The sequence below is a fragment of the Ornithodoros turicata genome, chromosome 7, assembly GCF_037126465.1.
Source record: "Ornithodoros turicata isolate Travis chromosome 7, ASM3712646v1, whole genome shotgun sequence".
In the NCBI taxonomy this organism is placed as follows: domain Eukaryota; kingdom Metazoa; phylum Arthropoda; class Arachnida; order Ixodida; family Argasidae; genus Ornithodoros; species Ornithodoros turicata.
Genome location: NC_088207.1, coordinates 49,503,054 through 49,518,343, shown reverse-complemented (window position 1 = coordinate 49,518,343; position 15,290 = coordinate 49,503,054). Strand labels below are relative to the sequence as shown.

The 15,290-nt window shown below is 43.6% G+C and overlaps 4 protein-coding genes across 6 annotated transcripts in view; 2 read left to right on the top strand and 2 right to left on the bottom strand.

Annotated features, from left to right (window-relative positions):
* The window catches only part of LOC135401410 (YLP motif-containing protein 1-like), a 32,725-nt gene extending 23,947 nt beyond the window's left edge, over positions 1 to 8,778 (top strand). For both annotated transcript variants that reach the window (XM_064633811.1, XM_064633810.1), the window contains 5 exons: positions 82 to 150; positions 6,344 to 6,395; positions 6,463 to 6,572; positions 6,928 to 7,074; positions 8,680 to 8,778. In XM_064633811.1, coding sequence (XP_064489881.1) covers positions 82 to 150; positions 6,344 to 6,395; positions 6,463 to 6,572; positions 6,928 to 7,068 — 372 coding nt within the window. In that variant the 3' untranslated portion in view covers positions 7,069 to 7,074; positions 8,680 to 8,778. The remainder of the gene's footprint in view (positions 1 to 81; positions 151 to 6,343; positions 6,396 to 6,462; positions 6,573 to 6,927; positions 7,075 to 8,679) is intronic.
* On the bottom strand, positions 7,264 to 8,025 carry LOC135400631 (uncharacterized). Its single transcript, XM_064632461.1, has one exon. It carries the CDS (start codon positions 8,023 to 8,025, stop codon positions 7,264 to 7,266), a length of 762 nt encoding a protein of 253 aa, XP_064488531.1.
* Positions 8,779 to 8,806: 28 nt separating the features above from the next.
* Positions 8,807 to 11,139, top strand: LOC135401417 (protein FAM50 homolog). Its single transcript, XM_064633822.1, has 5 exons — positions 8,807 to 8,905; positions 9,678 to 10,045; positions 10,135 to 10,263; positions 10,617 to 10,745; positions 10,818 to 11,139. The coding sequence occupies exons 2-5, from the start codon at positions 9,767 to 9,769 to the stop codon at positions 11,034 to 11,036; spliced, it is 756 nt and encodes a 251-aa protein (XP_064489892.1). The 5' UTR covers positions 8,807 to 8,905; positions 9,678 to 9,766; the 3' UTR covers positions 11,037 to 11,139.
* A 459-nt stretch (positions 11,140 to 11,598) lies between these two features.
* Positions 11,599 to 15,242, bottom strand: LOC135401416 (adenylyltransferase and sulfurtransferase MOCS3-like). 2 transcript variants are annotated; one of them, XM_064633820.1, is made up of 13 exons: positions 15,048 to 15,242; positions 14,855 to 14,960; positions 14,704 to 14,796; positions 14,198 to 14,318; positions 14,059 to 14,133; positions 13,739 to 13,856; positions 13,574 to 13,682; positions 13,450 to 13,512; positions 13,210 to 13,373; positions 13,108 to 13,155; positions 12,949 to 13,045; positions 11,973 to 12,047; positions 11,599 to 11,916 (listed from the first exon to the last, which is right to left on the bottom strand). In XM_064633820.1, exons 1-13 carry the CDS (start codon positions 15,141 to 15,143, stop codon positions 11,768 to 11,770), a joined length of 1,314 nt encoding a protein of 437 aa, XP_064489890.1. In that variant the 5' UTR covers positions 15,144 to 15,242; the 3' UTR covers positions 11,599 to 11,767. The 2 variants fall into 2 exon arrangements, with proteins under 2 accessions (XP_064489890.1, XP_064489891.1); XM_064633821.1 differs by having other exon boundaries at positions 11,973 to 12,023.
* Between the last annotated feature and the right edge of the window lie 48 nt (positions 15,243 to 15,290).

Here is a 15,290-nt window from a genome sequence, read left to right as displayed (position 1 = left end):
ACTGCATTTGCACTTCGCAGTTTTGTCATTGTATAGTATCATACAATCAGTTACAAAGAACACTCTATGCTGTATCCACAGGTGGAAATGGAAGACTCGACGGAGACTCCAGAGGAAACAAAGGACGAGGGAGAGGAGGAGGTGGAAGATGTGAGTGCTGTACATGAGAGAGGGGGATGATGCCCCTTCACCTTCCTTTTCAGGCCTTTCACATGCTTTCCCTCATAATCAGTATGGGAGAGTATGCATAGTATACTATAGACACAACGCAGACCATAAAATGGAATATTTTCATTATAAATAGATCTTGTACAGCACTAGGCAAGGTACTACACCTGCCATGCCGATTTTAGTTGGACGTACCTCATACTAAATATAGTCCAGAGTCCGGGAGTAGACATGTTTAATAAGTTCAGTGCACCGGCAAGCATCACAGAAAACAACATTATACTTGACGTTATATCATCAGAAGTGAACCGTCCTATCCGCTACTGCTTATTTATGTATACTAGTGGGGTGTAACAGTCTGGGAACTTCATACTAGTATATCTTGCTCCTATGCGCTACCATGTGGCGCTACCATGTGGCGCTACATTAAAAGGCTGTCCTCATCCATGTAGAACACTGATAGAATCGTTCCAGCTTCTGTTTCCATTTCCATCGTGCAAGACATTCAGGGATATCTTTTCCCCAACCTACCGTAATATGCGGTAGTTTGGGTTTGTGTATCAAGTTTCTTGCACAATTCACTTCACATAGTGAAATACAGCAGATATGGTTTCTGTGAAGGTGTCATAAATTGTATCGCACGGGAATAGCGTTGTTGCCCAGTCGGTATTTAACCAGCACGGCTGGTTATTTGTTGCCTGTGCCAGCTCTTGGTTCAAAGGCAATACCGGCAGCGCTTTGCTGGTATTTTACCGCAGAGGCCATTTCATGCAGAAGTTTTAGCAAATTCCCCCGAGTCCCTCGAAGGGATTTGGAACACTCCGCTCTCACGAAGTGAAGTAGGACTCGGACACGCAGTGGCCTACCGATGTGGGTAGAGGGTGAGAGTAGTGAACGGGAGAGGTGAGACGGTCTGGACAATCACACCTGTTTGTGTGCCACAAAACATTCAAACGGAGCAAATAATATGTTTTCGTGCACCCTGCTGAATGGGTGCTTTCTGTTCCGGTGTGCCAGTCCGGCACGTGCTCCTTTGCCACTTGAACCGACTTTGAACCGACTACGCTGTAAATGCGGTTACATTCATCATCGACTCCGTCCATGACGCCGCAGAAGTGGTGAATATTGACAGTGCGGCGGTCTGAATAACTGTTGCATAGCCTTGCATGTCAACTGCAGAATGCAGTACATACGCTTGCACTGCTCACATACAAAGTCCACTAACCGTGTACGGCACAAATCAGCAATGGAGCGGTTGAGTGCGTGCGCGTAAGCCCTACCTCCGGGCACACGGTGCTTCAGGGCAGCAGCGGAGCAGCCAGGAATGTTGGGATATGAAATGTAGTACTTGCAGCACCTCTCCACTTGTCCGGAGACGTGCAGAAAAAATCATGCAAGTTCTAGCCCAAAGGAGACGGATTTTCGACCTGTTCCTTCAAAACATGGTACGAAGAGTTGGTGGTGAAAATGGGTCGCTTCTGTATGCCGCCGTTGGTGATGTCCGAAAGGCTTAAAAAAAAATTGAATTTTAATACGGTGTGAAATATCGATCAGTGGCGGTTATGGTACGTTTTAGACCCTTTTGGGCCGAACGTTATGAATTGTCATTTACAGTAAATGCAGCTAGTCACTGAATTCATCCAGTTGCATACACACGTCTGCTGCTACGACCTCGATTAGCAGTTTGGCTTCCTCCATGCTCTACGAGCATGATGAGCTCCCAGCTCAACGAGCGGCGAGGTGCTCTCTCCGTGCGGCAGTACTCACGAAGAGCACGTGTGTTGCGGTGAATGTATTGGTTATGAGTAATTGCCCAACCAAGGCCAGTGTGAGCAAGCTATCATTATTGTGTGTATCGACAGTAGTAGTAGCATTTTGGGGCAGTTGCCATTTCATTAGCAGATTCTCAAAGGCTCAAACAGTTCAGGCGAATGCTGTGGAAGTTACCATTTGTGGTATACTTCTCATATATTTCATTCTGCACATCCTCATAACAGATGAGAATTGTATTTACTCGCATATTTCGCGCACCCCTGTTTGGCACACACACAAAAAAAAAATGCCGAGAAAAATTAATTAATTAATTAATTTCATATATTTAATTAATAGAGCCTGAAGTTTTCGGGAAATATTTTTTTCTAAATTCGGGGGGTAAAAATCGAATAAAAAAACGCGTGCACTAAATTCATGCGAATTCGGGTGAAAAAACTTCCCATTACGCTAAAATCGGGGAGAAATCGGGCTCAGTTATTCAAACTAACTGTAGCGGTTTGGTACAAAACGGTGATGTAACTGCATTTCTCTGCCAAACAAGTAAGTTGGTGCATTCCTTTCCAAGTTGGTAAAAATCGGGTTTCACCCTAAAGAGGCAACCTTCAATTCGGGGTGCAAATTCGGGGAAGAATCGGGTAGAACCCTAAAACTTCAGGCTCTATTAATTAATTAATTAATTAGAGTAATTTTTGCACCCACTGGTTCGCGCGCGGACATCTGGCGACCGCGCTTCCCGGCGACCGCGGCGATTGCTTTTCGCTTACCGCACAGTTTCTCGCCGGCGCCTCGGATACCGAAGTTACTGCGGTGTTTTTTGTTTGATTTGCGCCCACGTTCGGACGACGGTCTACCGGCACGATGGACGATAATGTCACTCGAACTACGAAACAAACGCGGAAAGAAACACCGGACGAACACGCTACGAACTTACAGCACAACGTGACAAAGTTGGCGAACATAGCGTGCTTTCAGTTGTCAGTGCGACCGGCGGCGTTGCTAGCGGAGTCTTCCAGCAGTGCTCGCAGCGTCTCGCCGTATTTCACCGGTAAGATGAGCGGTAGCGGGCCCGGTATTTTGCCTCACGACCGGCGCCAGTTGCGCTGTGGGTGAGTACTTCGGTGCTTCTTTCGCGCTTGCGCGATATGGTGTGACAACGTAAATACTGGCTCTACTGGGAGCCCATACGACCGGCATAGTATAATTTTTTAATTTTACGTCGTTCGAATATGGTTACGAATGTTGCCGCGCAGTTTGCGCACCCCGAACTTTTCAAACTTTTTTTGGGGTGGAGAAAAAGTGCGCAAATTATGCGAGTAAATACGGTACCCTTTTGTTGATGGAGCATTATGAGAACCTGCCATCTAATTATATATATTTTATATTATATAATATATATGTTTATAAGTCCCAAACGTCGCCACACCAGCATTGGACAGCTGTTTCGGCCTTATTGGGCCTTCATCAGCAATGCGTAGGTGGGCGACGTGGGTCACGTGACCTTCCGATGCCACTCGCTCAAACGTCGCCCACCTACGCATTGCTGATGAAGGCCCAATAAGGCCGAAACAGCTGTCCAATGCTGGTGTGGCGACGTTTGGGACTTATAAACATATGTTCAACGTGCAGCCAAAGAGCCTATGCTATTTTTTTTTCACTATATATATATATATATACAGGGTGTCCCAGCTAACTGCAAACATATTTTTTAAAAATATATATAACACTCTTTCCAAGATGAAAGCAATTGCAATATAGCATGTGCTGATGGGCACTCCCTAGGAGGGCATTAGCAAAGTCCAAAGGCAATGTCTTAATTAACTTTCATTAATTAACTTTTTAATGATAAAAGCTACAAAGTTGTCCCAATGAGAACATCTGTTCCTTTTGGTCACCTGATATCGTAGCCGTTTTCAGAATCCGTTCGATAGATCGCCCGCAAAAAAATTAGTGAAGGAACGCCATTTTTTCTTTATTTTGTTCATTGCGCATCTTCGCAGACGCGTATTTCCTTCATCCCCAACGTGAGAGGGAGAAAGAGCACACTATCGCCTCTCGCGTCCTGGAAAAAGATTAAAAGGAAACAGAAAATGCAACCCAAGATAAGGCCAGTTCCGATAGAGTCACCAGATACATTTGTTTTTGTTTTGTTTCCGCAAGTTAAAGCTCATCTTCGACGCATGAGGTGGCACTGTGCTCCTTTCCCCTCTCACGTTGGGGATGAAGGAAATACGCGTCTGCGAAGATGCGCAATGAACAAAATAAAGAAAAAAATGGCGTTCCTTCACGAATTTTTTGCGGGCGATCTATCGAACGGATTTTTGTTCTGAAAACGGCTACGATATCAGGTGACCGAAAGGAACAGATGTTCTCATTGGGACAACTTTGTAGCTTTTATCATTAAAAAGTTAATTAATGAAAGTTAATTGAGACATTGCCTTTGGACTTTGCTAATGCCCTCCTAGGGAGTGCCCTTCAGCATATGCTATATTGCAATTGATTTCATCTTGAAAAAGTGTTATATATATATATTAAAAATCTGTTCACACTTAGCGTGGACACCCTGTACATATTATGTTTATGGACCCACGCTTCAGAGGCTGGAGACAGGGTACTTTTTACTGTACAGTGGAATGCAGAAAGTATTTTTCTTCCTTTCTTTGTGTTTCACCCTAATTACCCTGGAGGTATAACGTTAATCCTTTGAGGCATCCTTATTGAGACATACTTCCGTAATGCATGTTTTATGCTGGAACTATTACGTGCTTGCAATTTGTGCAATATTTCATAAAGAGAGAGAGAGTTTAATTGCTAGGGCCTAGGGTGCTCCATGCACCCTGTTTTTTTTTTTGTACGTCGTCTTATGCTAAATTATTGTAACAAAAATCATTATTAACTATACTCTTTTGCCTCCTTAAATATCCTGTGTTTCCTTGATGTGTGCGTTTCACCACAAGCTTTGCTTCATTAATAACTTACGTTATGTCTTACACATTAGTTTTAATGATGCAGCCCTGTGGTGATCATTGTCGGTTAGTGTCCGTGCTCACATTCTGTGTTGATCTGTTCCTGACTACTTTCATGTTCACTATGTGCACTGTACCTCATATCAAGGTATGAGTGTATTTTATCACAATAATTGTTTGCCCTTTCTTTGGTTAACATACTTTGTGTTTGTAACTGCAGACAGTACAAAATATGAAATTTGGGATGGTGGCAAAATGGGACCAGATAAGAATAACCACCGCATTTAACTGCTTGAGAAGTTGAAATTATAGAATGCTGCAATGTTTTGTGTATAGCAGCTAATGCTCCTCTGGCCATGGATTAATTTGCAATTAAAATTCCTTTTAATTTGGATAGCACACAGCATTCAAACATCACCTATATTTCTGAGTATAACGTGTTTGAACCAGTGTCAGCACTCTTTGCAGTAGTATTCAGCAGACTGTTATATTGGCAGTTCTTCAAAGCAAGGTGTGGAATTGCTTTTGTTTATGAAAATTGTTCACCTAACAGAGATTATTTAACAACTACAGATAAATGTTGTTGCAAAACACATTTGTTTGCACCAGCGGTGAATAAATATCAGCCTTGTGGCACCCTTTATGTTACCTTGAACTTTGTCACAATGTTGCTCTCTGATGTGAGTTGCAGATATTAATATCTTAGAGGTTGAGTGTTCAGCCAAACCCCCCCCCCCCCCCTCCAATAAAAGAAAGAAAAAGAGAAATGAAACAAGAAATTCACACAACTCCAATGGCAGACTGCTCATGGCAATTTTTTTTTTCCTTTCTGTTGCACACGCAGCTCGAACACCTATGCAGTCTGCCTTGTACGAGGGTGGATCAAATATAAACGAGACTTTCATTTTATATTTTTTTTTATTGGTAGTAAGAAATAAACCATGTGTGCATTATTTTTCTACATTATCTCCCGACGTAGAAATGCATTTTTCCCTGTCGGTCGGTAGCTTTTTTTATCCCATGCTTGAGAAGATACTACATACTTTCCTGTTCCCAACATCTTGGTATTTCTCATTGCCACAGCAGTGCTTTGTGATAGGTAGTAGCTTGCTTCTGGCATGGGGGACACGAATAATGAGTCGGTTATGCGGGCCGTTGCGTAGATATACACTGCTGGACAAAAGTTTGTGGAACACGCTCCGGCGCGTTCCTTCTTAAGAGTGACACTCTAGCAACGAATGGGACCATACGGGACTTGCGAATGGGACCATACGGATTTATAGGACTTACGTACGGTACCATTTGCTGCTGGCGTGTCACCCCGAGGAAGGAATGCGCTGGACAGTGTTCCGTAGTAAACATTTATCACCTACAGATCTCGTACGACAAATTGTAATTTCCCACGAATGCAACATACGATCTGTCCATTTCCTTTTCAGGTCCACAAGCCAAGCAAATGGGAAATGATGGAAGGGACAGGCGACCGTCTATGTAAGCTGTCTTAGATTAAGTACGTTTCACAACAAGTTCCCTCAAACTTGCTTGTCCCTTTCCATAGCGCGACTCGATGGATTGCGGACTCAGAAGCTGAAACATGCTTCTATGGAAGACTATCTACAGCTACCTGATGATTATGAGCAGAGGGAAAGCCAGCCCGGAAAGAAGAGGGTATGTGAACGCGACCCGTTTTTTCCCAAACACACGTAAAGGATTGCTGGGAGGAGAGGGCTCAAACATAATACGGAACAGAAATATTTGCAAGTTTATCGAATCACATCCCAGTGAACCAAGGCATCAAGATTGCATGGATATCAACTGGCTGTGGCTCCACAGAATAGTAATTTTAGTTTTCGTAAAAGACTGATTGCTGGCTTGCACTCTGTGGTCATGCTGTGTGACATAAAACATACACCGTGCAGTAGATTGCGTAAGGGAGAGCTCTGAACCATTTTGTAAAGGTAATTCTCCTCGCCTCTCTTTTGTGCTTATTTTCTTGCAAATAAAAGCATGTGTCTCGTTGCAGGTGAGGTGGGCTGATATCGAGGAGAGCAAGCACCAAGAAAGGGTGCGAGACATCGGCTTTGTCGTTGGCCAAACAGACTGGTCAAAATTTACGGACCCGAGCCAGGCGGAGAAGGCTCTCACCAAGACAAAGTACATCTGAGACGAAGTAAACACATTCATCACTGTGTTGTATCATTGTTCACCGTGTCAGATAAACATTCAAACATTATCTACCTCTCGTTTATTTGCAAAGCGTTTAAAGCAGCACATAAAGGATGCAAGGTCCATGTAACAAACACTGCAAAACCCACATGAAAAGATAGTGAAACGTTATAACAGAATCCTCATAATCGCACTAGATGAGGTCATCAAGAATGTCCATCGTAGACCTGACTTGGGAAGTTTTCGACGACGTCGAGGCCTCGTCGGCACTCGTGGTGGTTCGAGAGCATTTAGTGCGAGCGTCGTCATCGCCGCCGCCGCCCTCCTCCAGTTGGGCTATTCGGCGCTTTTTTGCGTTGAGAACCGAGACAAATTTCGAGTAAAGCTCCTGCTCCATTTGGTCTTTCATGTGAGTACTTTTGTCGAGCAGCGTAAGAGCCTCCCTGTTCTCTGCGCGAAGTCGCTCCAGTTCCGATCGGGAGTTCTCGAGACAAGCTTCTCGATGCTTTATAATTCGCATCGTAGCCGTGAGGATCTGAATTATGCCGTCCAGGTAGTCCCTTCTGCGTAATACAGCTTCCCCAACAACACGTGCAGCGCCTTCGGCGAGTCGCTGCTTCCAAGCGAGAAGCCTGGTGGTTCCATCCTCTCGTGTTGTTAGAGAATACGCAAATTCTTCTCCATTTTCGTTGTAACTCGTAAGGGCCTTGTGAGTCAGTGACTTTAGTTCCGAAACAGTACAGCGGCCTAACTCAGCCCGGAGCGCTATGTCGTCGGGTCTTACTGTGCCTTGAAAACAGTCCGTGCCGTTTGTTAGAGTCAGTTCATACGTAGATTGGTCACAGTCCAACACAGTGAGCAAAAAGTGGTCGGATCCACTGACTTTTACTGACTGAACGTACTCCTTTTTACCAGTTTCCGAATACATCGCGTTTTCGGGCTCGAGTAGGCCCATCGCACTCTAGCGTACTTTGGCAATATAAACTCGAACCCAGCGAACGCTGCTACATATTCTCGACCCAGAAACGATTCTGCAGTAGAAGTGTTTTGTAGCTGTCGAGGAGATTGTTGTGCGAAATCGGTGTAAAACGTCTCGTAAGCAATCTTACCACGTCAGTTGGACAGTTATCGTCACAACTGGTAAGAAAAATACTTGTTCAAGGGATAACGTTAAAAAAAAAAAAAAAAGGAATCGGCAGCAGTCTTGCGCTGCTCAAATAAAATAGCCAACTGGAAAGTTGTGCCGTTGCATGTGCCTGTAAATGCAGTGACGTACACATATTTTACTGCATATATTAAACTTGGAGAGCTACAGTGTCGTTGTTATGAGTACTCGGCTACATCAGGTGTCGAGCTGTGAAGGACCTTCTCCAGGAGAGACTAGTGAACTGTCTGTGGACCAACATGCACCAATGCCACATTAACCTGTGTAGCGGGTATACTTAACTAAAAACAGCTGGCAGGACACCGCTTGCGTTGCGAATACAGGTTAATCACCATTCAATAAATCAGGTTCCAACGTTCTGTGCCATATTGTGGACAGTATTCTAGCCTTGCTCGTTTGCGATGACACCTCAACGCACTGCATAATACACACATTCACATACAGGTGAATCATGGCTATGTACAAGGGGGCAGCTAGTGAGGCTGGGAGAGCCATGCACCTCAAGAAAAAGCGAGAGAAGGCTCTGGAGGAGCTGGAGCACAGAAAGAAAAAGATTGAAGAGGAACTCAAACTCTCCACCATGGAGAACAAGTTTGCAACCCATTACGATGCTGTAGAACAGCAGCTCAAATCCAGTACCATTGGATTGGTCACACTGACAGAAATGAAGGTAAGGTTTCGAATTTCTTAGGTTTTAACTGCGTACCACATGTGGCTGCTGAGTTGCTGTTATAAATGAACATGTACATGAACAACACATGAACATGTGTTTTGCTACCTCAGTAAGAATTCTCCCGGCCCATCATTGGTGAGAAAAATGCAGCGCAGGGTGGCGTGAGCAAGTGGCAGAATAAAGAACAACTTATTACTGTATGTGTGTATCTGTGCTGTATAACAGTCAGTGATGAGCAAAGTACCTCAGGATTGTACTTGAAGTAAAGTACCTAGTGCCTGTTATACTTTAAGTACAGTACAAAGTACCATACTACAAATGTACATAAAGTAAAGTACAAAGTCCTTTGCAAAGTACTTTAAACTACTCATGAAATAAATTGCAAATTTATATCGTATCGCAGGACATTTCAACACTTTGTTGCGACAAAAATTCAGGGAATTATGTTTTGACTGTTGTCTTTAGAAAGCTTTTAGCTAGTATTTTTGCCAAGTGCTAGTTTGAAAAAACATTGATAGTTTACAGCTGACTCATTAACATGAACCAAAAGAAATGATTTTTGCAACCTGGTTTTGCGTTTCCATTGCTAATTGGGTACTTGGAAGGAAAGTACTTCAAGTGCAGAATGAGGTACACAAATTCAAATGTACTTTAAGTAAGGTACAAGTACTGAGAAATATATTTAAAGTAACGATTGAGTACTTGGTACTTCAAGTACTTCCTACCACTGACAACAGTACACGCACACAGTATGCTAATAACCATTCAGTCCTTGCTCCGTAGGCAAAGCAAGAAGACGTCGTAAAGGAACGGGAGAGACAGTTGGCTCAGAAACAGAAGGAGAAGGAACTGCAGCGCATGAGAGAGATTCAGAAGAAAAGGGAACAGCAGGAAAAACAGAAGAGACAGATTGCAGCCCTATCTTTCCGCTTGGAGGATGGAGAGGAAGACGAGGAGGAGGAGAAGGAGGAGGAAGAAAGTGAGGAAGAGCAAAACGAAACAGACGAAGAGGAGGATCTAGAAGAGCCATCCATCAAGAAAAAAAAGCTGGGGAAGAATCCCGACGTAGACACGAGCTTTCTGCCAGACAGGGAGCGTGAAGAGGACGAGAAGAGGGTTCGAGAGGAGCTCCGTATGGTGAGAGTGAAAGTCTCATGCGGCCAGCTTGGAAGAAGGTCCTCCAGTATTAAGCCGCGTTTGTTTTCTGCTTGTTGCTTGTATTTCAGGAGTGGGTGCAGAAGCAAGAATGCCTGAAGAACGAGGACATTGAGGTGACCTTCAGCTACTGGGACGGGTCTGGCCATCGACGCATGGTGAAGATGAAGAAAGGCAACAGCATCTACCAGTTTCTACAGGTATTGTCTGATGTTTAGAAAGAGAAGATGCTGTTGTTGGGTATTATGATGCCAAATACGGTAGAAACAAATATCTTACGGTAAAAGAAATGTGATTGTTGCTGTTGTTAAAAAAAAAAAAGAAATCTTTATTCGAGCATTCCACACTGTGCGATTTGAATCCAAGAGAGTGTTAGGGTGCTCAAGCGTAATACAGTATGGATGTGCATACAATGGTGGCATCAGAACTTTTTGTACCCTGCCTTCTTTCGTGCAAGAGCGTTCGCCTTTATCCCGTCCCGAACCTATGTTTTCACGTTTTTATCTTCACTTCTAAAGTTAAATACGTGCACGCGTGTTTCCGTCTCCTCTAGAAATGCCTGGAGCTGCTCCGAAAAGAATTCTACGAGCTCCGGGCGGTGACTGCGGATCAGCTGATGTACGTCAAAGAAGACTTAATAATCCCCCATCATTACACGTTTTACGACTTCATCGTGACAAAGGTAGTAATTTTTATTCCCAGTAATTATCGTTCATCAGTACAGTTTTTTTTCTTCGCCCTTTTCCATTCCCAGGCCAGGGGCAAGAGCGGGCCGCTGTTTGCGTACGACGCGCGCGAAGACGTCCGACTCACGAACGACGCTTCGATAGAAAAAGAGGAATCCCACGCGGGCAAGGTGTTGCTCCGAACTTGGTACGAACGCAACAAGCACATCTTCCCGGCGTCCCGCTGGGAACCCTACGATCCCACACGGACCTACGATAAGTACACCATCTCTGATCGGAACAAGTGACCCAGCGGGTGTGCGCGTCAAGCTTTCACGGCAGGACATTGAAAATGTGTGGTGAAGTGCTCGTATTGTTAGGTGCCTGTAAATACATAGAACATTATTTTTATGTGTGACGTGTGTTTGTAAGGTTTCCTCTCTAGGGTGAATGCCAATTTTTACACGGCAAATTGCCCTCACTGAGAAATCTGTAGGAATCCGCACTAACTTGTTTGGTAGCAAATGCAGTTACATCACCGTTCCTACCAAACCAGCACAGTTAGTTTGAGCAACTAAACCCCATTTCTCCCAGAGTTTCGCATACTGGAAGTTTTTTTTTCACCCGAATTTGCGTGAAATTAGAGCACGTGTTTATTTACGTGTGTTTAATTGCGCATGTTTTGAGCATTTATCTATTCACTTGATTTTTGCCCCCCAAATTTAGAAAAAATTAGTTCCTGAAAACTTCATGCTCTCCCGTAACTGACCTACATGGGAAAGTGTGGCAAACATTTTTTTTAGTGCCACAAGTTTAATATACATATACTAAAGCAGACGTGCGATTGTATTCCCAATGAATACGTACAGGGCAGTTACAAACTCTTTACTTTCTGCTAGTTTTTCAAAAACAAACAGTTTAAACAGTTTCAAGGTACTGTATAGAAACAACAATTACAGCACTACAATTAACAGTCAAGACATTACTTCCTGGGCTAGCATTGTTTAGGTTTGTGTGCTCTTTCTTACATTTATGATACTCAGTAGATTGGAAATTTTGGGTCCACAATGCTTGCCCAAGCTGTGAGCCCGCCAACGATGTCCCGAAATGTCACACTGTCACCGAGGCTCTCCTGTAAGAACTGCACAGCTCTCTGGGAGTCGTTACCCCTCCGACAGACTACAAAAGCTGAACACAACAGGAAGGTGTGAGACACACGAGGTTGAAAAGAATAACAAACTCACCTTGCTTTAAGCTTCCCTTGCTCAGCGTTTCCTTAATGTCACTCAGCCGTTCTGGGATAACATCGATTGGAACGTATGAGAAACAAGTTGAGGAAATTCAAGCGCTTAACAGCACATTGTGGAAAATGATTTGAGAAGAAAGAAGAGTTCTCCATCACTGGTAGCGGTTTCCTAAAACCACACAGTTTATCGTGTGACACAATTTTTCCCTTTTGCATTCCCATAAAAATTATATCGGTGATTTCACTGTGCATGGTATGCCCTTGTGTTTCCATGATGTTTTTCAAAATCGAGGCAAAAATCGGGTTCTATTTCAGGAGCTGTAAGTCGAGATAAAATAGTGTGATGTCGTGTGGGAGAGCATATCTTTCGTTGGAAAATAAATAAACATGCTTGTCACATTTTACATAAACATGGGACGCTGAGCGGCCGTGCTGACTGCGAAGTGTCTAGCATTATTCAGTGCCTGTATGGGTGGCTGAATCTACACTCCATCGAGTTTGGGATCGGGAGGGAGGGTAAAAATGGCACTTACAGGGTATAGGCCTAAAACATAGTATTATTATTATTATTATTATTATTTAACATTACTGCAGGCCTTATCTCGGGCCCATGCAGATACAGAGAAGGAATATACAACTGAACCAGAAGGAACTATGAGATAATGCCTATGCACCCACAATATAAATAAAAAAGATATAAAACAACCACATCATGAGACAGCAAAGATAGTTGTAACAATAAGTACAAATAATAAGTAACTACAAATAATGAGTAATAACTACAAAGCACTTATCTAAAAAAAAAGACTGAACTGTTGACTAAATGTCATAAGAGATCTGAAGGACATCATATCTGAGGGCAGTGTATTCCACTCTTCCATGGTTCTACAAAAGAAGGTGTACTTTAATGTATTAGAGGCAGCTTTATAAGTTTAGATGCTCTTTTTGTAGCAACAGGTTATAAATAAGGATACTAATGCTACCCGGCAGATGGCAAATCTCGAAGTGGGCAGCAGGTCGCACGTCGAGCAGCAGAAAGGGCTCTTTGCTGCCTCTCAACTCTTCCAGTTCCTGCAATCACGAACCTTTTATCTCCTGTTGTTTTCAGCATCATAGTATATTCGAGCACATACTGTACAAGAGATCCTTTTCTCACTTGGAAGAATAGACAGCGATGGTGCCTGGAAAAGAAGTGATGCTAAAGCGACGGTCACAACCCATTGTATGGATCGTACTTTATCATTTGGTCCAGCACCACAGAACTGAATGTAGTCAACAGTATCTGTGACACTAGGTGAATCTCCACACAAGGCACACGCGGATGATCGCTGGCGGAGGACGATCGTGCGGACACGGCCACTTAACCCGTCCAGTATGAGGAGCTTGCCACTGAGCACAGCTGAAACAATACATGAACATGATGGAACATGATTAGAGCTGCACCGCATGTAGTGTTTACTGGAAATAACTTGTACCTCCACAGCCTGTAATAATCTTCATAACCTCCAGAGCTTGAAGACAGCCTATAACTCCAGGAACTGTAAAAAGAGGTAATAATGTTGGCACACTGCTGCTAAACAGGTTGTGTTAGGAACCAACCCATTCCGATAACGCCTCCCTCGGAGCAGTTTGTGACAGTGTCTGAAGGAGGTGGGCTGGGAAACAGACATCGATAACAAGGCCCACCTCTGTAGCCGTACACTGTGAGCTTTGGGAGAAATGTTATGTCAGTGCCAGGCGTATCGTTTGTTTGTCTTGGCATACCTGACCTTCCCAACGTAGAGCGCTTCCAGAGACCAGTGGCCTTCCTACCAGTATGCAAGCATCATTCAGGAGATACCGGGTTGCAACATTGTCTGTGGCGTCGACTACAATGTCATAGCTGCAGTTCTACATTAAGATGAAATGCAACGGATGAATTGCAAGAGAACAAAATCTGTCGCTGCAAATGCATTGATTACATTTTTGTGCCTCCTTTTGATTTTATTGGTCACTTGAACTTGACATCTAATCTACTGAGTGTAAAATCTATGTTCCATGCGGTGGGCCTTTTTCTTTTTTTTTTCTTTTCAAGCAAAGGATACTCTCTAATTATGTCTTTGGCATTCTTGCTGTCTAAGAGCACCTTATGACTTCTGTAGAGGGGTTGAGAATTCAATCTGGAAGACAGCACAAAATGTGTTTAAGCAATTTCTCTCTCTAATGGTGATTCAATGTGCATACTGCTTCAGGGAAAGCACAAGTGAGTCTGCTTTTGGAAGAGCTTCTTTCGCTTCTGAGTGCAGGATCTGCCGGTGTAAGTTGCTCTTTTCAACATCATCATAGTCCACTATTCCAATGGTACCTGCAACAAAGTGATTAGGATAGGCTTTCAGTGGTACACCAGCAGAGATGAGCAAACGGAGTAAGCACTTCCAGCGTATTTTTGGTACCAGCCAATGTAGGCGGAACTGAAAAGTTCACCTTTTTGCCAACATTAACAAAAATTACTTTTAACATCACTTGTTTGCAGTTACTGCCCTGTTAGTAAAGCATATTGATGAACACTGCTGACATTTTAGTGGTAATTCTTTATCTGACAAATGATGGCAGGTTCCATTCTTGATTTACTTCACCCCACGAAGGGGCCTTACTTGTCCTTGACACATGGCCAATTTGCATCTTTCAAAAAGTTCTTAAAACTCTTTCCCGCTGGTGATTTTATCAATTCGGTGTAAACACATACATACCTATGCCAGCAGCAGCAAGGTAAGCTGCACTGGGGCAGCCCAGTCCGCCTGCACCCACTATAAGCACTGATGCATTTCTGGCTGCGACCTGACCTAATAAAATCATATCGGTATTGTTACACGTGACAGTCAACAAGCAAGCATTGCTTACCCTTCACTCCAAATTCAGGGACCAGTATCTGCCGGCTGTACCGAGCAACCTCATCTTTTGACAACTCGCAGCAGTGCTTTTCGGCATTAAGGGAGTTAGACTTGTTCTGAAAGATTTTGTCGGCACATTTCAGCAGAACTGTACGATGAGGTGCGAGCGATGATACAATGATCATGGTAACAAGTTTACACACCTGTTGAGCTAAAAGTGTACGAAGATGCAATATTTCCTCATCTTTTGCTTTGAGTTTGGCTAGTAGCTCATCATTTCCTTCAATATTTCCACTCATCTGTTCTCGGATTATAACTCGACTTTATTTTCACCTAGCAACCGAACGTAAACTCACCAACGCATGTTACGAAACAGAAACCACAACAAAAGGCGTCGATGACGATCGTTGTTCTGTCGCTGTCTGTCGCCCGCATCTTGCTCCTTG

What these genes read in the sequence shown, in the direction of transcription:
- LOC135401417 (XM_064633822.1), top strand. Translation starts at nt 9,767, where the DNA reads ATGAGAGAGATTCAGAAGAAAAGGGAACAGCAGGAAAAACAGAAGAGA. An exon ending in GCATCTACCAGTTTCTACAG is followed by an intron (nt 10,264 to 10,616) that starts GTATTGTCTGAT and finishes CGTCTCCTCTAG; the next exon opens with AAATGCCTGGAGCTGCTCCG. An exon ending in ACGACTTCATCGTGACAAAG is followed by an intron (nt 10,746 to 10,817) that starts GTAGTAATTTTT and finishes TTCCATTCCCAG; the next exon opens with GCCAGGGGCAAGAGCGGGCC.
- LOC135400631 (XM_064632461.1), bottom strand. Translation starts at nt 8,025, where the DNA reads ATGGGCCTACTCGAGCCCGAAAACGCGATGTATTCGGAAACTGGTAAA.
- LOC135401416 (XM_064633820.1), bottom strand. Translation starts at nt 15,143, where the DNA reads ATGAGTGGAAATATTGAAGGAAATGATGAGCTACTAGCCAAACTCAAA. An exon ending in GGGAGGCGTTATCGGAATGG is followed by an intron (nt 13,513 to 13,573) that starts GTTGGTTCCTAA and finishes CTCTTTTTACAG; the next exon opens with TTCCTGGAGTTATAGGCTGT. An exon ending in GTGCTGGACCAAATGATAAA is followed by an intron (nt 13,156 to 13,209) that starts GTACGATCCATA and finishes CTTCTTTTCCAG; the next exon opens with GCACCATCGCTGTCTATTCT.